At 37.0% G+C, this 24,347-nt stretch overlaps 1 protein-coding gene across 2 annotated transcripts in view; it reads left to right on the forward strand.

The window, feature by feature from the left end:
• The window catches only part of LOC102988099 (organic anion transporter 7), a 39,807-nt gene extending 15,689 nt beyond the window's left edge, over positions 1 to 24,118 (forward strand). Inside the window, exons 3-10 of one of the 2 annotated variants that reach the window (XM_007118847.2) lie at positions 6,695 to 6,849; positions 6,952 to 7,120; positions 8,240 to 8,363; positions 19,176 to 19,291; positions 19,961 to 20,175; positions 21,775 to 21,883; positions 22,350 to 22,553; positions 23,454 to 24,118. In XM_007118847.2, the coding sequence (XP_007118909.1) occupies positions 6,695 to 6,849; positions 6,952 to 7,120; positions 8,240 to 8,363; positions 19,176 to 19,291; positions 19,961 to 20,175; positions 21,775 to 21,883; positions 22,350 to 22,553; positions 23,454 to 23,514 (1,153 nt within the window). In that variant the 3' untranslated portion in view covers positions 23,515 to 24,118. The remainder of the gene's footprint in view (positions 1 to 6,694; positions 6,850 to 6,951; positions 7,121 to 8,239; positions 8,364 to 19,175; positions 19,292 to 19,960; positions 20,176 to 21,774; positions 21,884 to 22,349; positions 22,554 to 23,453) is intronic. The other variant, XM_007118848.2, reaches the window with a different exon arrangement.
• Positions 24,119 to 24,347: the final 229 nt, after the last annotated feature.

The following is a 24,347-nucleotide window of genomic DNA, read 5'->3' on the forward strand; positions in this document are numbered from 1 at the left end:
CACAAAAACAGAAATATAGATCAATGGAACAAGATAGAAAGCCCAGAGATAAATCCATGCAGCTATGATCAACTAATCTATGACAAAAGAGGCAAGGATATACAATGGAGAATAAACAGTCTCTTCAATAAGTGGTGCGCGCGTCTGCAGCCTGTGCTCTGCAACGGGAGAGGTCACAACAGAGAGAGGCCTGCGTACCACAAAAAAAAAAAAAAAAAAAAAGACCTAATGAAACTTAAAAGCTTTTGCACAGCAAAGCAAACTTTAAACAAGATGAAAAGGCAACCCTCAGAATGGGAGAAAATATATGCAAATGAATCAATGGACAGAGGAGTAATTTCCAAAATATATAAACAACTCATGCAGCTCAACATTAAAAAAACAAACAACCCAATCCAAAAATGGGCAGAAGACCTAAATAGAAATTTCTCTAAAGAAGACATACAGTTGGCCAAGAGGCACGTGAAAAGCTACTCAGCACCACTAATTATTAGAGAAATGCAAATCAAAACTACAATGAGGTATCACCTCACACTGGTTAGAATGGGCATCATCAGAAAATGTACAGACAACAAATGCTGGAGAGGGTATGGAGAAAAGGGAACCCTCTTGCACTCTTGGCAGGAATGTAAATTGATACAGCCACTATGGAGAACAGTATGGAGGTTCCTTAAAAAACTAAAAATGGAACTACCATATGACCCAGCAATCCCACTACTGGGCATATACCCAGAGGAAACCGTAATTTTAAAAGACATATGTATCCCAATGTTCATTGCAGCACTATTTACAATAGCCAAGTCATGGAAGCAACCAAAGTGTCCACTGACAGAAAAACAGATAAAGAAGATGTGGTACATATATACAATGGAATATTACTCAGACATAAAAAGGAGCAGAATTGGGTTATTTGTAGACATGTTGATGGACCTAAAGACTGTCATACAGAGTGAAGTAATTCAGAAAGAGAAAAACAAATATCATATATTAACGCATATATGTGGCATCTAGAAAAATGGTACAGATGAACTGGGTTGCAAGGCAGAAATAGAGACACAGATGTAGAGAACAAACGTATGGATGCCAAGGGGGAAAAGTGGCGGGGTGGGGGATTGGGTGAATTGGGAGATTGGGATTGACATATATACACTAATATGTATAAAATAGATAACTAATAAGAACCTGCTGTATAAAAAAATATAAAATAAAATTCAAAAAATAAGAAACAAGAAAATTGTGAAAGGAAAAATCTCATTGGTTAAGGCATATATATAGTAAAGGTAGTAAATGAACCAGGTATAAAGCTAAAGGTTAAAAGAAAATTAGTTAAATCATCTCTATGTGCAATAAGTATTTAAAGGATTCAAAAAACAAAAAGATGTAAAATATGACATCAAAAACAATAATTGTTGGGAGAGGGGAGTAATAATGCAGGGTTGTTAAAATGCATTTAACTTAAGAGATCAGCAGCTTAAAATAATCACACACATTGAGAGAGACTGATATATATATACCTCATGGTAACCAGAAACCAAAAACCTATAATAGATGCACTCTCCACTCCCCCAAAAAAGAGAAACGAATCCAAAGATAACAATAAAGATAGTAAAATCTATCACAAGGAAAATCAAATCACAAGGGAAGAGAACAAAAGAGAAGAAAGGAACAAAAAAGAACTATAAAAACAATTAACAAAATGAAAATTAGTACATACCTAACAATAATTATTAAAAATGTAAATAGACTAAATGCTCCAATTGAAAGATGTAGTGTTGCTGAATGGATACACATACCTAAAAACAGACCCCTATATATGCTGCCTACAAGAGAATTACTTCATATCTAGAGACACATACAGGCTGAAAATGAGGGAATGGAGAAAGTTATTCCATACAAATGGAAGTGAAAAGAAAGCCAGAATAGCAAAACTTATATTAGACAAAAGAGATTTTAAAACAAAGACTGTAACAAGAGGCAAAGAGGGCCATTGCATAATGATCAAGGGCTCAATTCAGGAAGAAGATATAAAAATTATATATTATATATATACATACACAAATATATATGTATATATGTATGTGTGTGTGTATATACATATAAAACATAGGAGCACCTAAATACATAAAGGAAATATTTACAGACATAAAGGGAGAAATCAACATGGTACAATAGGGCTTCGCTGGTGCCGCAGTGGTTGAGAGCCCGCCTGCTGATGCAGGGGACACGGGTTCATGCCCCGGTCTGGGAAGATCCCACATGCCATGGAGCAGCTGGGCCCGTGAGCCATGGCTGCTGAGCCTGTGCATCCGGAGCCTGTGCTCCGCAATGGGAGAGACCACAACAGTGAGAGGTCCACATAATGCAAAAAAAAAAAAAAAACATGGCACAATAATACTAGGGGACTTCAACACCTCAATTACACCAATGGAGACATCTTCCAGACAGAAAATCAATAAGGGCTTTAAATGACATATTAAATCAGATGGAGTTAATAGATATATATAGAATATCCCATAAAAAAGCAGCAGAATACACATTCTTTTCAAGTACTCATGGAACATTCTCCAGGAAAAGTCATATGATAGGGCACAAAACAAGTCTCAGTAAATTTAAGAAAATTGAAATCATATCAAGCATCTTTTCTGACCACAATGCTGTGAGACTAGAAATCCAATACAAGAAAAAAAACCGCAAAAACCACAAGAATGTGGAGGTTAAACAAATGCTACTAAATAACCAATGGTTCACTGAATAAATCAAAGAAGAAATTTAAAAATACCTAGAGACAAATGAAAATGAAAACACAACGATCTGAAGTCTATGGGGTACAACAAAAGCAGTACTAAGAGGGAGTTTTATTCAAGCTTACCTCAGAAAACAAGAAAAATCTCAAATAAACAACCTTAAGGAATGAGAAAAAGAAGAACAAACAAAACCCAAAGTTAGTAGAAAGAAAAAAATCATAAATATCAGAGCAGAAATCAATAATACATTAAAAGTATCACAAACCATGATCAAGTGGGACTTATCCCAGGGATGCAAGAATGGTTCAATATCTGTAAATCAATCAATGTGATACACCACATTAACAAACTGAAGAATAACAATCATATGATCATCTCAATAGATGCAGAAAAACCTTGACAAATTCAACATCCATTTATGATTTAAAAAAAAACCTCTCAACAAAGAGGGAACATACCTCAACACAGCCCATAGCTAAGTAGTATCATACTCAATGGTGAAACATTGAAAGCATTTCTAGTAATATCAGGATGAGGACAAGGATGCCCACTCTCACCAATTTTATTCACTTTTATTACATAGATTTGGAAGTCCTAGTCACAACAACCAGTTGAAAAAAGAAATAAAAGTAATCCTAATTGGAAAGGAAGAAGTAAAACTGTCACTGTTTGTAAATGACAAGATACTATACACAGAAAATCCTAAAGATGCTACCAAAAAACTGCTAGAACTCATCAATGAACTTGGCAAAAGTTGCAGGATATAAAATTAATGCAGTAAGTTGCAAACTTTCAAAGATGCGAATGTGCCCAGAGAAAGGACGAACAGAGAGAAGATGAAGAAAAAGTAACTGAAGAACCAAAGAGATTCATGATGCAGGAAATGGCAAGGGGATTTTCTTTCTTTGAGGAGGCACTGTTAGTTTTTGAGACACAGGACCAAAATGTAGAACAGTACATGAAGTTTGCAGCAGCCATTCAGAATGCAATCCAGTGCTACTGTGTCACCTATGATGAGAAAAAAAAAAAATCTACTACCAAGACATCACTGGATTGTTTCTTCAAGAGGGTAGATAGAATTGAATCTAGCAAGGAACCAGAAGCTGTGCCATCAACGTCACCCATGAGTGCAATTGCAGCTTGCACTCAGTCTCCTATTGCTGACGATCTTTCAGCTCTACCATCTCCCACTTCCCCTCCCTCCTCCAGTCAGTAACTCTTCTTGCCTGTTCACTTGATGCCAGCTCCTGTATGCCAGCTGTTGTACTGTACTACTGTACTTTTCAAGGTACTATACTATAAGATTAAAAATGTTTTCTTTATTTTTGTGTTTGTTTTTTATGTATTATTTGTTTGAAAAGTATTATAAACCTATTATGGTACAGTACTGTACTGTACAACTGATTGTGTTCGTTGGGTATCTAGGCTAACTTTGTTGGACTTACGAACAAATTGGACTTACGAATGTGCTCTCAGAACAGAACTTGTTCATATGTAGGGAACTTACCGTATACAGAAATCTGTTGCATTTCTATACACTAACCAAGAAACTATCAGAAAGAAAAATTAAGAAAACAATCCCATTTACAATTGCAACAAAGAGAATAAAATTCCTAAGGATAAGTCCAACTGAGGGAGTAAAAGACCTGTACCTGGAAAATTATAAGGCACTGATAAAAAAAAAACTGAAGACAACAAAACAAATGGAAAGATAAACCGTCCTCAAGGATAGGAAGAATTAATATTGTTAAAATGATCATACTGCCCAAGGCAATCTCCAAATTCAATGCACTCCCTATCAAAATACCAACGGTGTTTCTCATAGAACTGTAAAAATAATTCTAAAATTTGCATGGAAACATGAAAGACCCCAAACAGCCAAAACAATCCTGAGATAAAAGAACAAAGCTGGAGTATCATGTGCTCTGGTTTCAAACTATACTACAAAGCTACAGTAATCAAAACAGTATGATACTGGCTCAAAAACAGACACATAGATCAATGGAACACAAGAGAAAACCCAGAAATAAACCCATATTTATATGGACAATTAGTCTCATCAAAGGAGGCAAGAATATACAATGGAAAAAGACAGCCTCTTCAATAAATGGTGTTGAGAAAACTGGACAGCTACACACAAAAGAATCAGACTAGACCACTCTCTCACACCAAGCACAAAAATAAATTTAAAATGAATTAAAGACTTATATGTAAGGCCTGAAACCATAAAACTTCTAGAAGAAAACATAAGCAGCACACTCTTTGACATGGGTCTTAGTAATTTTGAGGGGTGGGGGATATGTCTCCTCAGGCAAGGGAAACAAAAGTAAAAATAAACAAATGGGACTACATCAAACTAAAAAGCTTTTACACAGGGAAGGAATCTATCAACAAACTGAAAGGCTACTACTTAATGGGAGAAGATACATACAATAAGGGGATAATATCCAAAATATACTGGAATTCATAGAACTCAACATCAAAAAAGCAAACAACCTAATTAAAAAGTGGGCAGAGGATCTGAATAAACATTTTTCCAAGGAAGACATACAGATGGCCAACAGACACATGAAAAGATGCTCAGCATCAGTAATCATCAGAGAAATGCAAATCAAAACCACAATGAGAAACCACCTCACATCTGTCAGAATGGCTATTATCAAAAAGACAATAAATTGGTGAGGATGTGGAGACAAGGGAATGCTCATGTAGTGTTGGTGGGAATGTAAATTTGTGCAGCCACTATGGAAAACAGTATGGAGATTCCTCAAAAATTAAAAATAGAACTACCGTATGACCCACAAATTCCACTCCTAGGTATTTATCTGAAGAAAACAAAAGCAATAATTCAAAAAAATATATGCACCCCTAAGTTCATTGCAGCATTATTTATAATAGCCAAGATATAGAAGCAAACTAAGTGCCCATCAATAGATTAATGGATAAAGAAGATATGTTTTATATATATATATGAAACATATAAACATATGAAAGAATGAAATCTTGCCATTTTCAACAACATGGATGGACCTAGTGGGTATTATGCTAAGTGAAATAATTCAGACAGAGAAAGACAAATACTGATTTCACTTAAATGTGGAATCTAAAAAAGAAAACAGTGAACAAACATAACAAAACAGAAACAGTTATAGATACAGAGAACAAACAAACAGGTAGTAACCAGAGGGGACAGGTGCGTGGGGAAAGAAATAGGTGAGGGAGATTAAGAGGTATAAACTTCCAGGTGCAAAATAAATGAGTCAAGGGTATGAAATGTACAGTGTGGGGAATATAGTCAATAACAATGTAATATCTTTGTATGGTGACAGACGACTTATCGTGGTGATCATTTTGAAATGTATACAAATATGGAATTACTATGTTGTGTAACAGGAACTAACACAGTGTTGTAGGTCAATTATACTCCAAAAACAAACTCATAGAAAAAGAGATCAGTTTTGTGGTTACCAGAGTCGGGCATGAGAAGAGGGGGAACTGGATGAAGGCAGTCAAAAGGTAGAAACTTCCAGTTATAAGATAATAAGTACTAGTGATGCAATGTATAACATGATAAATATAATTAACACTGCTGTGTGTTATATATGAAAGCTGTTAGGATGGTAAATCCTAAGAGTTCTCATCACAAGGAAAATTTTTTTCTATTTCTTTAATTTTGTATCTATATTAGATGATGAATGTTCACTAAACATTGTGATAATCATTTCATGATGTATGTAAGGCAAATCATTGTGCTGTACACCTTAAACTTGTCCAGTGCTGTATGTCAATTATATCTCAGTAAAACTGGGGAAAAAAAGAAAAACAGAAAAAATTTTTAAATAAAATAAAAATAACAAAACATCCCCTAAATTTCAAAGTATGTCTTCTTTTTGTTCATTTCTACAACAGGTTGTTACTATTACTATATCTAACCTGTTTCCATTTCTCAGGTTTGGGAGGAGGTTAATGCTCAGATGGTGTTTGCTCCAGCTCGCCATTACTGACACCTGTGCAGCCTTTGCTCCCACCTTCCTCATTTACTGCTCCCTACGCTTCTTGGCTGGGTTTTCTACCATGAACATCCTGACAAATATTTCTGTGCTTAGTAAGTCAAAACTTTGGGTCTTTGACATTTTCCAAGCCTTAACTTTGACTTTGAAGTTCTAACTTTGTTTGAAGTCAAAATCCTGTTTGTGTTTTCTTTCAGTTGTAGAATGGACAGTGCCCCGATTCCAAGTCATGGGAATGACCATGTCAATCTGTGCTGCTTGCATAGGACAGATCGCCCTAGGAGGACTAGCTTTTGCCATTCGAGACTGGCACACCCTTCAGCTGGTGTTTTCTGTACCATTATTTGTCTTCTTTCTTTCCTCAAGGTATAAGCTTTCTTACTTCCTTTGTCTTAGAGGATCCTAGATGCAAGGTACCTGAAATTAGGATGCAAGAATTCTGGTTGGTCTTAGTCAACACTTGAGCACATCCTCTACTAATCTGTGTACAACTAAAGAAGCAGAACGGGTAGGGTTGCCAGATAATATCAAGGGCATTCAGTTAAACTTGAATTTTAGATAAAACAACAAACATTTGTATAGTATGCCAAATATTGTATGGAGCATAGTTACACTAAAAATTATTCATTGTTTATATGAAATCTCTATTTACCTAAGAATTCTGTATTTTTATTTACTAACCAGATAAAAATACAGTGTCTCAATAAAGTAAAATTTCAAATAAACAGCAAATACTTTTCAGTGTATGTCCAAAATATTGCATGGGACATAGTCATACTCAAGAATTACCCATATTCACTGTTTATCTGAATTCAAATTTAACTAAACACAGCGGGTTTTCTTGTTGTTTGTTTTTTAAAAATTTATTTATTTATTTTTGGCTGCCTTGGGTCTTCGTTGCTGCGCGCGGGCTCTCCAGTTGTGGCGAGTGGGGGCTACCCCTCGCTGCGGTGCGCGGGCCTCTCATCGCGGTGGCCCCTGTTGTTGCAGAGCACGGGCTCCAAGGAGCACGGGCTTCAGTAGTTGTGGCACGCAGACTCAGCAGCTGTGGCTCGTGGGCTCTAGAGCGCAGGCTCAGTAGCTGTGGCGCAAGGGCTTAGCTGCTCCGCGGCACGTGGGATCCTCCTGGACCAGAGCTCGAACCTGTGTCCCCTGCATTGGCAGGCGGATTCCCAACCACTGCACCACCAGGGAAGCCCAAACACAGTGTTTTATTTGCTAAAACTGATAATATCCCCCTGAATAATGGGGGGAGGGCACTATGACTCCAACTCTATATTCCCGGCTGTGAAGGTGTACTGCATGGAGAGGTCATCTTCACAGCTTCCTAGTTATGGTACAAAAGAACATAAGTTCATATTTCCTGGTATAACAAAACAAGAGATAGGTATTAGATGGGAGGGGAGAGGATTTCAGGAAAAAGCCTATGTAAAAAAAATTGGGCAAATGAAAGTTGATGGCACCTCTGTCCTCTTCTTTGATCAGGTGGCTGGCAGAGTCTGCTCGGTGGCTAATTATCACCAACAAACCCGAGGAGGGCTTAAAGGAACTTAGAAAAGCTGCTCATAAGAATGGAAGGAAGAATGCTGGAGACGCTCTAACCATGGAGGTGAACAGGAGAGGGAGTTGGTTATGGAATATAGGAAAGACATGACCTGACATATACACTAGTCGGTGTCCATAAAGTGAATAAAGGGTGGGAACACTGGTGTGGTTGGGGATCTTCTTACCTCATTGTCCTGGTCTTCAATAGCTGTCAACATGGTTTGAGTGAACATTAGGATGCTGATGCCGAAAGCACTGGATGCAGATATTTTACTCAACAGAGGTAGATAACGCATATATGTGGAATCTAGAAAAATGGTACAGTATTTATGATTGTAAAGGTTGTTATTGTTCTCACTTTGTGTTAGAGAAAGTAACAAAAACTAATCCATTTCTTTCCAATTAACATTTCAATGGTTTTTTTTTTTTCAGGATAGTAAGGCAAGTTGAAGGGCAGCTTAGTGACCATGCAGAATAGAACATAAGGAGGCTTATTTGTCAAGTCAATCATATATGCTTCCATTCATGGTATATTTACTGAAAGGGCATTCTGTTCTATATAGGAAATATGGTAATGACCACAGTAGTCCAAATCCCTGTTTTGTGGAGTTTACATTCTACTTATTACAAGTTCCAAGAACATAACTGAGTGGAAATGCTTCAGAGAGATCTTTCCCTTTTTTTATTTTCCACCCCAGGTATGGAAGGCAGACGCTGCTGTATGTCATAAAGTAGACCATTCATCATGTCATGAATGTATAAATTATTTATTGAAAAATTATAATGTAGTAGGCATGGTGCTTGGTCATGCATAGCAGTATGAGTCAGAATTCCATTTTTCACAGAGCTTTAATATTAAAAAGAGAAATTTTAACATACATTTAAAAATAACTTTTATTGTGGTCAAAATGCATAGAATGAAATCTAAAAATTTTAACTGTACAATACAGTATTGTTAAGTGTAAGTACAAAGAGCTCTAGGACTTTTTCATCTTGCATGACTCAAACTCTATACCCATTAAACAACAATTTCTCAATTCCCTTGTCCCCAGTCCCTGGTGACCACCATTCTACTTATTGTTCTATTATTTTAATATTTTAGATACCTCATATAAGCAGAATCATGCAGTATTTGTCCTTCTTTGAGAACTATTTATCCTTTTGTGACTGACTTACTTCACTTAGCAAAATTTTCAAGATTCATCTATGATATAGCATATGGCAGGATTTCCTCATCTTTATGGTTGAATAATATCCTATGGTATGAATATACTACATTTTCTTTATCCATTCATCCATTGATGGGCATTTAGGTTGTTTCCATATGTAAATAGTCTGGCAATGAATATGAGTATGCAAATATCTCTTCAAGATCCTGTGTACAATTCTTTTGCCTATATAACCATAATTGATATGGCCAGATCATATGGTATTTCTGTTGTTAACTTTTTTGTTTGCAACGATAAGAGAATGAAAAGAATGCTAATAGAGACAAGGAGAAATCATCTGCCCTCATTTAACAGGAAAAAGAGTGCTGGAGCTAGACAGCCAAAGAGAAGCAATAAAACATTTCTGAAAATAAGTTCAATTACACGTGTGATAGATTTTTTTAAAAACACTTTATTGAGGTATGATTAGCATACAAAGAGCTGTACATATTTAATGTACACAACTTGATGTATTTTCAGATGAGTATACATCTAAATATCATCACCACAGTTTATGCAATAAACATATCCATTACCTCCTAAAACTCTCTCTGCCCTTTATTCATTATTTTTTTGTGATAACACTCAACATAAGATCTACCCTCACAGCAAATTTTAAGTATACGGTACAGTATTATAACCCTAGACACTAGACTGTAAAGTAGATCCCTAGGATTGATTTATCTTGCACAACTGAAACTTTGTACTCTATGACAAATATTTCCCCATTTCTCACATCCCCCAGCACCTGGCAAACACCATTCTATTCTCTGCTTCTTCGAGTTTGACTCTTTTAGATTCCTCGTATAAGTGGTATCATGTAGTATTTGTTCTTTTGCACATGGATTATTTTACTTAGCATAATGACCTCTAGGTTCATTATGCTGTGGAAAAGGGTGGAATTTCCACATTTTATTGCTGAATAATATGCCATTTTACATATATATGTGTATACATACACACACATATATATATTTTCTATTCATCCATGGATGGACATTTAGGTTGTTTCCATATCTTAGCTATTGTGAATAATGATCCAGTGAACATGTGAGTGCAGATATCTCTTCAAGATCTTGATTTCAATTCCTTTGGATATATACCCAGAAGAGGGATTACAGGATAATATACTAGTTCTATTTTTAATTTTTTGAGGAAACTCCATACTGTCTTCCATAGTGGCTACATCATTTCACATTCCTAATAGCAGTGTACAAGGGTACCCTTTTCTCCACACCTTCACCAACACTAATTACTTTTTTAAATAATTGCCATCCTAACTGGTGTGAAGTGATAACTCGTAATTTTGATTTGCCTTTCACTAACAACTAGTGGTGTTAAGCACTTTTTCATGTACCTCTTGACCACTTGTATGCTGTCTTTGCAGAAATGTGTATTCAGTTCATATGCCAATTTTTTAATTAAGTTATTTGGCTTTTTTACTATTGAGTTGTACAAGTTTCCTATGTATTTTGGATATTAACCCTCTATAAGACATACGGCTTGCAAATATTTTCTCCCATTCTGTAGGTACTTTTTCATTTTGTCAATTATTTCCTAGCCGTGTAGAAGCTTTTCAGTTTGATGTATTTAGTACGATTTGTTTATTTCTGCTCATGGCCTGTGCTTTTGGGGTCATATCCAACAAATTATTGCTAAGACCAATATCAACAAAATTTTCTCCTATGTTTTCTTTCGGAATTTTACAGTTTAGATCTTACATTTTAGTCTTTAATCAATTTGTGTTGATTTTGTGTATATTGTAAGTTTCCAGTTTCATTCCTTTGCATGTGGATATCCAGTTTTCCCAACACCATTTATTGACAATATCCTGTCCTCATTGTGAATTCTTGGCACAACTGTCAGAAATCAACTGTCTGTATATGCATGAGTTTATTGCTGGGGTCTCTATTCTGTTCCATTGGTCTATATGTCTATTTTTGTGCCAGTATCACACTCTTGGTTACTGTGGCTTCGTAATATATTTTGAAATCAGAATATGGGATGCTTCCAGCTTTGTTTCTGTTCAAAAATGCTTTGACTGTGGGGACCTTCTGTGTTTCCATATGAATTTTAGGATTGTTTTTTCTATTTCTGTAAAGAATGCCATTGGGATTTTCACAGGGATTTATTGCATCTGCATATTGCTTTGTGTTGTATGGACATCTTAACAGTATTAATTTATTTGTTTAATCCATGAACATGATGTCTCTCAATTTTCTAGTATCTGCCTTAATTTCTTTCTTCAGGGATTATAGTTTTCAGTATACAAGTCTTTCACCTCCTTGGTTAAGTTTATCCCTAAATACTTTATTATTTTGATGCTACTGCAAACAGGATTGTTTTCTTAATTTTATTTCTAGACAGTTTATGGCTGGTGTATAGAAATATAACTGATTTTATATGTTAATTTTGTATCCTGTAACTTTACTGAATTCATTTATTAGTTCTAACATTTTTTTGGATATGTATTAGGGTTTTCTACAAATTAGATCATGTTGCCTTCAAACAGATAATTTTACTTCTTCCTTTCTGATTTGAATGCCTTTTATTATTTTTTTCTTACCTAATTGCTCTGGCCAGGACTTCCAGTCCTACATTGAAGTGTGATCCTTGTCTTGTTCCAGATCTTAAGGGAAAAGCTTTCAGTTTTTCACCATAGAGTATGATGTTAGCTGTGGGCTTTACATACATGGCCTTTAATGTAAGTTCCTTCAATACCTAATTCGTTGAGAATTTTTACCATGGAAGTGCATTGAATTTTGTCAAATGTGTTTTCTGCATTTATTGAGGTAATCACATGATCTTTAGCCTTCATTCTGTTAATTTGGTGTATCACATTGATTTGCTTATATTGAACCATCCTTGCATCCCAGGAATAAAGCCCACTGGGTAATGGTGCATGATCCTATCAATATGCTGTTGAATTTGGTTTGCTAATATCTTGATGATTTTTTCAACTATGTTCTTCAGGAATATTGGCCTGCATTTTTCTTTTCTTTTCTTTGCTTATGGTATCTTTGTCTCACTTTGGTATCAGGATCATATTAGTCTGACAAAATGAGTTTAGAACTGTCCCTGTCTTCTATTTTTTGGAAGAGTTTGAGAGGATTGGTATTAATTAATTAATATCTAATTAATTTATCTTCAAATGTTTGGTAGAATTCTCCTGTAAATCCCTATGGTGTTAGGCTTTTGTTTCTGGAACTTTAAAAATTACTGTCACATACTCTTTATTAGTTATTGGCCTATTGAGGCTTTCTGTTTCTTCTTGATTCAATCTTTGTGGGTTATATGTCATATCTTTGTGTTGCAGTGATCCTTTTATCATTATAAATTACCTTCTTTGTCTCTTATGACAGTATTTGATTAAAGTCTATTTTATCTATACAAGTTGACTATCCCTGCTCTGTTTTGGTTATCATTTGCATGGAATGTCTTTTTTTATCCATTCACTTTATGTCTACTGTGTTTTTAAATCTAAAGTAACTGTCTTACAGATAGCATAAAATTGGATCTTTTTTAAAAAATTCATTCAGCCACCCTATATCTTTTGATGGATGAGTTTAATCCTTTTACATTTAAAGTAATTATTGATAGGTAAGTACTTACAATTGATAAATTGTTTTCTCTCTGTTTTATTGTTCTTTTTTCCTCTCTTCTATTGCTATCTTCCCTTGTGATTTGATTTTTTGTGGTGATATACAATACTTTGATTCTTTTCTGTTTTTATTTTGTATATTTATTGTAGGTTTTCTCTTTGTTGTTTCCATGACACTTGCATAAAACTTCTTATAGTTATAACAGTCTATTTTAAGCTGATAACAACTTAAATTCTATTATGAGCAAAAACTATACTTTTACTTTCCCGAAACACATGTTTGATGTTATTAACGCCAGAATTCACTTCTCTCAAATCATGTATCTATCTATTAATAATTTTTGTGGTTCTAGTTATTCTTTTTGTTTGTTTGTTTTGCGGTACGTGGGCCTCTCACAGTTGTGGCCTCTCCCATTGCGGATCACAGGCTCTGGACGCACAGGCTCAGCGGCCATGGCTCACGGGCCTAGCCGTTCCGCAGCATGTGGGATCCTCCTGGACCGGGGCATGAACCCGTGACCCCTGCATCAACAGGCAGACTCTCAACCACTGCGCCACCAGGGAAGCCCTCTAGTTATTCGTAACAGTTTTGTCTTTTAACTTTTATACTAGTGTTAAAGAAATTTATATGCCACCATTACGGTATTAGATTATTCTGTATTTGTCTTATATTTACTTTAACCATAGAGATTTTTACTTTCATATGCTTTCGTGTTGCTGTTTAGTATCCTTTTCATTTCAACTTCCTTTAGCCCTCCCTGTAAGGCACGTCTATTTGTGACAAATTCCCTCAGTTTTTCTCTGGGAAAGTTTTTATCTTCCTCATTTTTAAAGGACATTTTTTCTGGGTACTCCATTCTTGGTTGGCAGGTTTTTCTCTCAGTACTTTGAATATATTATTCCACTCTTTCCTTTCCTACAGAATTTCTGCTGAGAAATCCACTGATGGTCTTATGGGAGTTTTGTTGAGTGTGGTGAGTCACTTTTCTCTTGCTGCTTTCAAAATTCTCTCTTTATATTTCACTTTTGAGTATTTAGTTATAATATGTTTCCATGTAGACCTCTTTAGGGTCTACCTATTGGGAGTCCTTTGTGCTTCATGAATTTGAATATCCACCACTCTCCCCAGATAAGGGAAGTTTTCATCCATTATTTCTTTAAATGAGCTTTCTGGTCCTTTCTCTCTCTCTTCTCCTCATGTGATTCCTATAATGTGTATATATATTTTTTTATATTGTTCTATAAGTTCATTAGGCTGTCTTCACTCTTTTTCATTCTGTTTTCTTTCTGTTTCTCTGTCTATATAATTTCAAATGGCCTCTCTTTGAGTTCATAAGTCCTTTATTTTGTGTGATCAAATATGCTGTTGAAGCTCTTAATTGACTTTTTTAGTTCATTTATTATATGCTTCAGCTCCAGAATTTCTGTTTGGTTCTTTTTTATGGTTTTTGTCTCTTTGTTGAACTCCTTATATTCTTTATGTGTTGTTTTCCTTATTTCATTTTGTTGTCTTTCTGCGTTCTCTTGCAGCTCACTAGCTTCTTTATGATTATTGTTAAATCTTTGTAGGCAGTTTGTAGATCTACACTTCTTAAGAATTGGTTACTAGTGCTTTATTTTGTTCTTTTGGTGATGTCATGTTTTCCTGATTCTTTGTGATCCTTGCAGCCTTGTATTGGTGTTTGTGCATATGAAGAAGCAGTTATTTCTTCCAGTCTTTACAGTCTGGCTTTGTCAGGGAAGCTCTTCGCCAGTAACTGGAAATTCTGGGCAGGCCAGTTGGCAGAGACAGGTGGGCCAGTTAGCAGGGTTCATTAGTAGTCCTACTGCCTCAGGCCACATATGGCTGTGCCTTCAGCCAGGGTCTGCAGGTGGAAGGGTCCACTGCTAGCGTCCATGGAGAGGCAGAACTTGTTCTGGGGTCTGTGGCCAGGCCTGGTGCCATTGTCTGTGGACAGGCTAGATGCCAGGGTCCACAGGTGCTGTTGTTGGTAGGCAAGTCTCATTTCAGGGTCTCTGGATGGGCCTGCTGCTGGTCATGGGCCAAAGGCAGGTCTGGTGATGACATCCACAGGCAGGCATGTTGCTGAGGTCCTGAGAAGGGTGGCGTGGTGCCTGGGGTTATTACACAGAGGCAGTGGCCCTGAGAGACCCTGAGATGATAAAGAACCATTAGCATAGTCCTTTTTTAAAGAAATTTTGAAATTTAGGTACAGTTCTATGGCACTCTGAGACTGTGTCAATATATACCTGACTTATAGGAAATTATTTTGGGCCACCTAACATCTTGGAAGTATCTTTAGTTCCAAGCCCGCACCTAGCATTTTGTCCAGGTTGGCCCAATCCAAAGAATTAAAGCTTAAATCTTACAGGAAAGTTATTTGCCAGGTAAATAACAAAAATAAGTGTTACGAGCTGGAAGAAAGAAAGGAACAATGCATTATCAGGGTAAATGGCAAATGACAATCACCTAAGTGCCAAGAAGAAGAAAGACAACATTGTACAAGAGGAACAAATGAAATATGGTTTAGGAACTGGATTCTATGCATGAATGAGTACCCAAAATTGCCTTAATTTCATTTTTTAAATTTTGTAAAGATTATTCAGAAATTTGTGGTCTTAGTCATGTTTAACCTCCATCTGACAGATTGCCAAACACATTCACTCCAGACAATCCTTCTTACTTAAAGCTGTTCCCCTTCATATCAATAACAATCCATTGATTAATCCAGTTTTGGCTGTCCTGGAGTCCAGTAAATGATAAACATTTCCTCTGCCTAAATCACACCCAACTGAGGGATAGTTAATGTGCTCAGAAAGATGACAATAAAAAATTATGTTTTTCACTACAGTGAAAACTGAAATAGAGGAAATGTCTAAATTTCAAGCAACAATAAGTTTGCTAACACTTCAACCCACAACTGAACTTATTCACAAGTGCCAGGTTTTTCCACAGATGCGGAGCCTGCATTGCTAAATGTAAGGGGTGACCCAGGCAGCAAATCTGAATGAATTTTCATTCTAAAGACATTCTGGGTCACTGAAGCATATCCATTGCATCCTCCTAATTTACCAGTCAAATACCTCAGTCCTCCAGGTGCAGGGAGGGTAGGTGTAAAGTTGTCTGTAGTATTACTCTTTCAAAGTCTTTCTTCTTGGAAACATGAAGATTATGAAGAAAGTGCCCCTACCCCAAGCCACCAGTGTTTCTCAGGCAACTTCTTTTTGGTCAGTTCTTATTTCAGTCATCCTTTGGCAGATTCATTTTTCCATCTTTTCCTTCTTTATCTTTTAATAAATTGTCCTCCTCCCCTGCTCATTTCATTCTACTGGTTCTGGTATTTCAATGCAATTGTGGTCTTATCTACCTTCCTTCCTGCTCTAAACTCTGTACATTCCAAATTCTGATACTCTCCTCTCACCTCTGCTCTGTCCAATTTCCTCCTCCTATTCCTGTGTGACATGTACAGTCTTTTTCAGTCTCCTTTTCTATTGTCCTAATTGTTTCAGACCCAGTAGAAACACAAGAACTCATGCTCCACAGTAGCCCAACCTGAAGTACACTTCAGGCTGTATAAGAAATACACTTTCTTAAAGGATCCCAAGGTGCACTGTCCAATCAAACCATTAAAAAGTATTCATTTGAAACTCAATTCTCACAAACTCAATGATGGAACACTTATGTGATGGTAAGTGACATGGCAACTATGAGAGACCAACACAAATTTCCCCTGAATCCTCCACAGGTTTCTCTTACATCCATAAAATTTCAGAGTTTTCCCAACTATTCTACATTAAGAGACGTTTCTTTCTAAATATCATAAATTGTAATTTTGAAGAAATAAATGTCCATTTTCTCCATTTCTGATCTCATTGACAAACATCTTCTCAAAGCTCTCCAAATCAATGTTTTATACCTATATTGGTTCTTGAATTTCAGATCTTTCAGCTTCTAAATGCATTCCACCTTCAGCCAGTTTCTTCCACCCTCCCCGTCTTTCCTCTTTCTTTTTGTCTTCCTCTTTCCCTTCCAAATTTATTTCAGGACTACTTGATGACAGATCCTGTGACAGTCGCGGAGGGGAAAGTCTACAGTTTCTATCTTCAGAAAGATCACACTCAACAAGTAAAATGGGCTTGATGAAGTCTCTTTGAATTAAAGCAAGGGTGGAATGTGACTGTCAAGGAGGGACATATAATCTGAACTGCAGATATGTGGGCAATGAATGCATCTTGGAAGTAGTTATATCTGAAATGGGTCTTACAGGTTAAGATAGAACGATCCAGGTTTAAACCAGGCAGAGAGATGATTAAATTTGCAGTTGAGAGCAGTCCAAATGGCTTACAGAGGGGTCAAGCCAGTGGTGTGCTGGTAAATGTTTAACACAACATTACAAGAAGAAAAGAAGCCATAGATCTCAGATATGTGGTAATTATCAATTTCCGTGGTGTGACTATTACCACCACAGGGAGTTTCATGCCACCAACAAGATGGCAACTGCTTTACAAACTATCTAAAAATTTAACAAAGGGCTTTTGTGAATTTTTACACACTGATTCCAGAACGCTACTGGGCAAAGGTTCAGACGAGGGCTGTTTCATGCTTTTTACCCCAGGATAGTGTTACGAGTGGTACAAAGCATTTTTTAAACAAGAAAATGAAGTGAAGATCAGAGAGAAAAGTGCCTTTTAAAAAGTGAAGATACAGCAGGCTTCCATTTGAATATGGGCCTCTTTTCTCCTGAATAAGGATTTTACCAGGTAGGAGGAGCTCCTTGAGTTCCTGTAAGCGATCTGGCATCGCCCCCCAAATACGTCTGCTAACACTTTTCATGTCTCTGCTTGCTCACCAAAAATGAATGGCCAGTGTAAAATAACCACACCATATCCCAAACTTTAACTTTGATATTGGATGTAATTTAAGGCTAGTCTTGCAGGCATCACATCCCTCATCTAGCCCAAGTTTAAAGTATTATTTGAGTACATTCTTACATTATCATCCATGACAATGGCCTGTGGTCATGGGATTCTGGTGTTAGATGCAATCCTGACTCCTCTCTTCTAAAAGTGTAAGTCCAATATTTCACTATTTAGGCTTGTTCTTTAAATGAAAGGACATTCTTGCATGTATAGGTCTTCAGTTAGGGTGGCCTTTCATTTCTCTGAATTCCTCATGGAATTATTCCAATGGGACTTCATGGTACGTTTTCATTTGTAGAGGTGGGATAAGAATTAAGACTATATTGTTTGAATAACTAATAAGTAAGTATCTGAGGTATGCTGGATATAATTCCTTATGCATACTTTTAGCCTCATGTATGGACCAGGAAATCCTTGTGAGGGAAATGTTATTATTTTTCTCCACCTATTCTCCTCCTACTCTGATTCTTCTACCTATTCTTTTTAATGACAAGTAAATTGAGTTTTAGAAATATTTAATTACCTTCCTCAAGGTATATACCTAGCACGTTGCAGGACTACTAAGTAACTCCAGATTATAACCAAATCTGGGTTTAAATCATTCTATACCAAGATCTCTCCTAATTTCATCCTCAGTTTTAATTCTAGGCATCTCATTCATGGAGGCACAACATGCCAGGATTTCCCCCAAAGTGACTGAGAAAAGAACCAAAATAAAGATTCTCAGGAAATGTTCTTTTTCCTGAGATAAACAGTTTCTCTGCAAAGGACAGCCAGCTGATAACCAAGCTTAGTTCTCAGGTCTTTCATGCCCATCTGGCACAAATGGAGCTTTGGAACATAATCCAAGCAACTCTGCATTTGATTCCCTTTCTAATCTGAATATCTAAGGTACACTCCCTTTCTGATGCCCTGTAGTCCTCTCGAATCTTGTGTTTGAATATTTTTGTTGCTACATCATTTCCTTCAGTCCCCTTTAACTCTGTAATTCTCTAGTCATACCACTTTTACTCCTGTCATTACATCCTCAGTGGCTATATTTTCCAGTAGACAGAAAGGGGTGTCATCTATCTTGTCATCTGTTGAGGGCCTCACAGTGCCTCCCGTTGTGTGACAACTGAACAGTCTGTTATTGTTGTTGTTGAAGGTTGTGAGATCCATCCTGCAGGAAGAGCTGGAGGCCGCACAGACCAAACCTTCTGTGCTTGACTTGTTCCGCACACCCAGCCTGCGTAAGAGAATCTGTCTCCTGTCCTTTGTGAGGTGGGCTTCTCAGAGTGCATGAGGGACGTTAAAATAGTGGAGACATGAATCTATCCCATATCAAAGGATACAACATGTTGTGGGAACAGATTGGAGATAAAATACAGAGGAAACCATAATGATAATTGCTGTGTTTAGAGTAGTCAAAGGGTTATGAAAATACTGACCCAGAGCTATTTATACAACGGAGAGTTTTGTTTATCATATCACCCTACCAATCTCATCACTGGAAACTGAGACTGAGAACTTCAGTCATGGTACAGACATTGGCTTTAACTTTCTTCACTTGTTTGTTTCCATTTTAATGGAGGTAAAATTACAAGCAGTAAAGTGCACAAAAATATACAGCTCAATGAATATTTCCATATGTAAATATGCAACCATCACCCAGATAAAGATATAGAAAAAAACTCTAAAACACTAGAAGGCTCCATCATGCATCCTCCACAAAAAACACTCCAAACCATCTCCCAAAACTTAACAATAATTAGGAGCTCCAATTTTAGAATTTTAAAATCATCACCTTGTGAGGAATTATTCCATAAAATATACCATGTTTTTATACTTTAAAACCAACCACTGGTTGCCTGGCTAATATTTATTATCATCATTTGTAAGACAAAGGCTCTAAACCTTATGATAAGTGTCTTTCATTTTTGTTCACCACAGATTTGCAAACTTCATGTCCTTTTTTGGCCTGATTCTCCACCTCCAGTACATGGGGAGCAATGTTTTCCTGTTCCAGGTTCTTTTTGGTGCAGTCAACCTCCCAGCCAATTATGTTGCGTTTTTGGCACTGAATCACCTGGGCCGTCAAGTAAGCCAGACGCTCTTCATGTTTCTCCTTGGAGTCTCCATTCTGGCCATCACATTTGCGCCTCAAGGTGAGAAGAGAGCACAGGTTGAAATAAGAAAATGTCTTACCTCAGAGATTTGAAGACAGAATCTGAAGGCAGAAGGAAGTGAAGACTAGGGTTCTAAGGATTTTCCAAAACCAATCTGAGGATTTAGGATAGATTCTGTCATTAAGTGGCTGAGAAATAGTCAAAGGTCAGTAAAAGTCAATTCAGACATATGGTTGGCTTCATCATATCTGAGATGTATTTGGTAATTGGTGCCATTTATTCCTGACAGTTTCTCTGGGAGAGCAATTGATCACTTACTCTTTGGCCAATCACACTTGTAACTGTAAATGACAGTATTATGTCACTATATATCATTGTATCCCACGTGAGGACACAACTGTCACTTCCTCTGCCTGGTCTCTTTCTTATTACTACAGTTTCAGTGAAAATTTACTCCCTGATTCTATGTATCCACTCTTGTGTCTGGAATTATGTCGCCATAACTGCAACCCTGGTCCCAGGGTGTCATCTTGTCTCTGAGGTATTTTTAATCCTTTGTCTTCAAGCATAGAAGGTACAGAGAGTAGGAAAAAGGCATTAAGCTGTTAACAGCCTCTCTTAAAATCAATTTTACTAAATTAAATGACCATATGTAAATAGGTGAACCCAGGTGGTCACCATGCTTCAACTAACTCCCAGTGCAGTGATGCACTTTACAGGATCCCATCTTGAATATCAGCATCAACGCAAATTTGCTGCCTTACAACAGAGCCCACTCCCATGTTGTAATGCTTTCATGATTTTTTTAATGGAATAGAAAACTGACTTTCTGAAACTTCCTTTCAGAGGTTTCCAAAGTCTAACTGTATTTTCCCTAAAACAGATCCTTATTCTTGAATCTTCAAATATTATTCTAGATCAAGCAATTTTCCAGCTTATCTATTAATATGAGCCCCATTCTTTTATTACTCTCTACTGTATTACTAGCCCCATGTCAATACTGTGTAAACACCCAGGTTTTGAACTCCTGGAGGATATTGAGGAGTCTTACATCCATCAGTAATTGCTCATATGATAGTCCTATGTTATACATGAAAGGCAGAGGAGACACTAGACAGAGTAAATGAAAGCAAACTCTTGCTGGGCTTTTGTTCCCCTCTCCATCTTTGGCAAATTTCTGAAATCTCTGATATGTAGGAAGAGTTGATGCAATAACTCAGGTTTTTAATTTCTTATTTAAGCTGTAATATAGAGATGTCACATTTCTCAGCTATTAGGCTGTGCACATTCTCTGCCCCTGTGCGCTTTCTCTACCAGGTATTTAACACATGCAAATGTCTCCAACTGTCTTTTTCTTTTTTAAAAAATACTTATTTATTTACTTAATTATTTGGCTGCACCAGGTCTTAGTTGTAGCACGCGGGACCTTCATTGTCACGTGCGGGATCTTCAGTTGCGGCATGTGGGATCTAGTTCCCTGGCCAGGGATCGAACCCAGGCCCCCTGCATTGGGATTGTGGAGTCTTAGCCACTGGACCACCAGGGATGTCCCCCAACTGTGTCTTTTTCACTTAGAATTTGGTGGATGGTGATTTCTTCAGCTCAGATTTCCTGAGTCTCACTTGTCTTCTTCTCCAGAAATACAGACCTTGCGTGTGGCTTTGTCAACTTTGGGAATAGCTGTTTCTTCTACGGCTCTCATGTGTTCTTTTGTCCATGGAAATGAACTAGTCCCCACCATTATCAGGTACACAATCTCATGGAAGCTCTATCAGGGTCAAAACAGACCTTTCCCAGCTAATCAAGACTTATAGTGGAAAGAAAACTAATCTGATTCATTATCAAAAGCATTGATTATAATAGTATTAATAATAACAAAAATTATAGCCAAAATTTTTGTTAAAATCTCACTTTTGTCAGGCATGAGTTAAGCCCTTTAATGTATCATCTCCCATAATCTGCTGAACCATTAAAGGGTAGGTGCTGTTGGTAAGAGTATTTTTTAAATAATGAAAACATGTCTTAATGCACTTGTGCACTTGAAAAATTTGTGAGCAAATAAGAGCATATTTTAAATGTAAGAGTACGTCATCAGCCTTCATGTATCTAAATATTGCTGAAGTGTCTCCCATAATCAAAGCAAAATAATAAATCACAAATTACTTGTATGGATTTATACCAGATTATTTTTGTATTGTTGTTTGCACTCCAAGGGTAACAGCCTCAGGATTCATGGGAATTGCTTCTAATATTGGGGCAGCCCTGGCTCCCCTCTTGATGATCCTAACAGTATATTCTCCCCACCTACCCTGGATCATCTATGGAGTCTGCTCCATCCTCGCTGGCCTTGTTGTTCCACTCCTTCCTGAAACCAGGAATAAGCCTCTGCCTGACTCTATCCAGGATGTGGAAAAGGAGTGAGTAAACCGCTGGCTCTCCCTTAGGGTTGCTGTGTGATATAGGTTGGTGCTGAGGAGGGCAAGGCACCATGCAGGGTCATTGTCCCCAGGAGAAGGCTTACACCTAGACTACTCCAGGTGGTCAGTGCCTTTGGTTTAGCTACAGCCTCATCCCCCCTCACAGTGATCTCAGACCCCCGCAAGCCTCCCTAGATCACACAGACCAACACCAGTAGGCACCAGTAGGTTTAGTGATGAAGAAGCCAAAATTAATGCCGTAGTGTGACATACATACCCTTGAAAGTGTTTCACAAACATGCACAGATCCAGACACCAGATTCTCATCCCTCATATCCTGGCAGCCCTCAGCCCAGTGAGGGCAGTAACCTCTCTGAGATTGCTGGTGTCTGCAGGTCTGTGACCTGCCCTGGTCACTGAAGATCTAAGGGAGATCAGGGAGAGGTCAAGAGCCCCTTCCACAGATGACAATATAGCTCAGGGGAAGGAGTCCTATTGTGCTGCCTGTAAGATTCAGACCATCTGGTTTTCACTGGGAATGAAAGTGTTAAGAAAAGAGAGGAAAAGGGTGGTAGTTATTGGTATTTTTAAGTGATCAAGAATTTGAAAGGGTTTAAAAACTTTTATATACTTCCCTTGCCTCTTCCAAAGACCCCGTTAGCCAATACCATGGTGTCCAAGGGTGAGCGCTGAAACTATCAAAGCTGCCTCTCCAGATTCTGCCCTGGGAGCTTGGCTTTTTTCTTCACAAAATTTACTCAAATTCTCAGGGCAGGTGTCATGGTTTTCATCAAAACTCGTGGACCAAGAATCAGCTTGCTCTAAAGAATGCAGGACATAGATGTTTTTCCATGTCTTTTAAATTTTGTTCGTTTGTTGTTTTCATTGTATTTGCTCTAGGAGAAAAGGCTCAAGAAAAGCAAAGCAGGAAGATACCTCCATGAAACTGACACAGTTTTAAAGGATTCCAGAAACTAATTGCTAATCAAAGAGCAAGAGAAACAAGAAAAATTGGGATCATTCCCAGATACTGGCAAAATTTGGAAAACAAATAAATTAAAAGATATAAAGGAAAAATGGACCCCATTTACAATTGCAGTTCTAAATAACTATACATAAAATGCCTATGACTAATCATAATAAGAAGTGTGAGGAAAGTCATAATACTTTAAAAGGGATCATAATAAAATATGTGTATAATTGTAGAACCCTAGGAAGATAGAATAGTATTTAAAACATTGATTCTGCTTTAATTAATGACTGAGTAATTGATGTAATAATTACTTTGGGGACAATTTGAAAAAGTTCCAAATATATCTACAAATTAATTATAGACAAGATCCAGAAAAATGAAGTTTATGGAGGGAAGGTGGTGCAAGTATTTGGGGCAGCATACGCTGAAATGAAATGCAGATGCATTTACAAATCAAAAGAAGTCCAGTATGAGATGGTGGTGTGTAGAACACTTAAAATTTGATAACTTGGGCATCATAAATCACTGGTAGAAAAAAATGATTATGTAATAAATATCATTAACTAACTTTAGAAATAAATGACTAATAATTTGAGTTCATTCTCTAAACCAAAAAAATATATATTCCATATGGTTAAAATGACAAATGGAACAATTAAGCCATGTTATTCAATAGAAAACGTGGGTACAAAATCTTGGGATTAAGAAAATGTTCTGATAAGTAAAGCAAATGCCAATGATTTAAATATAGGTAGATTTGACTAAATACTCATTTAAAACCTCTATTGGACAAAACTCTATAAACTTATGGGAGAAATCTA

Source organism: Physeter macrocephalus, chromosome 16 (genome assembly GCF_002837175.3).
Source record: "Physeter macrocephalus isolate SW-GA chromosome 16, ASM283717v5, whole genome shotgun sequence".
NCBI lineage: Eukaryota > Metazoa > Chordata > Mammalia > Artiodactyla > Physeteridae > Physeter > Physeter macrocephalus.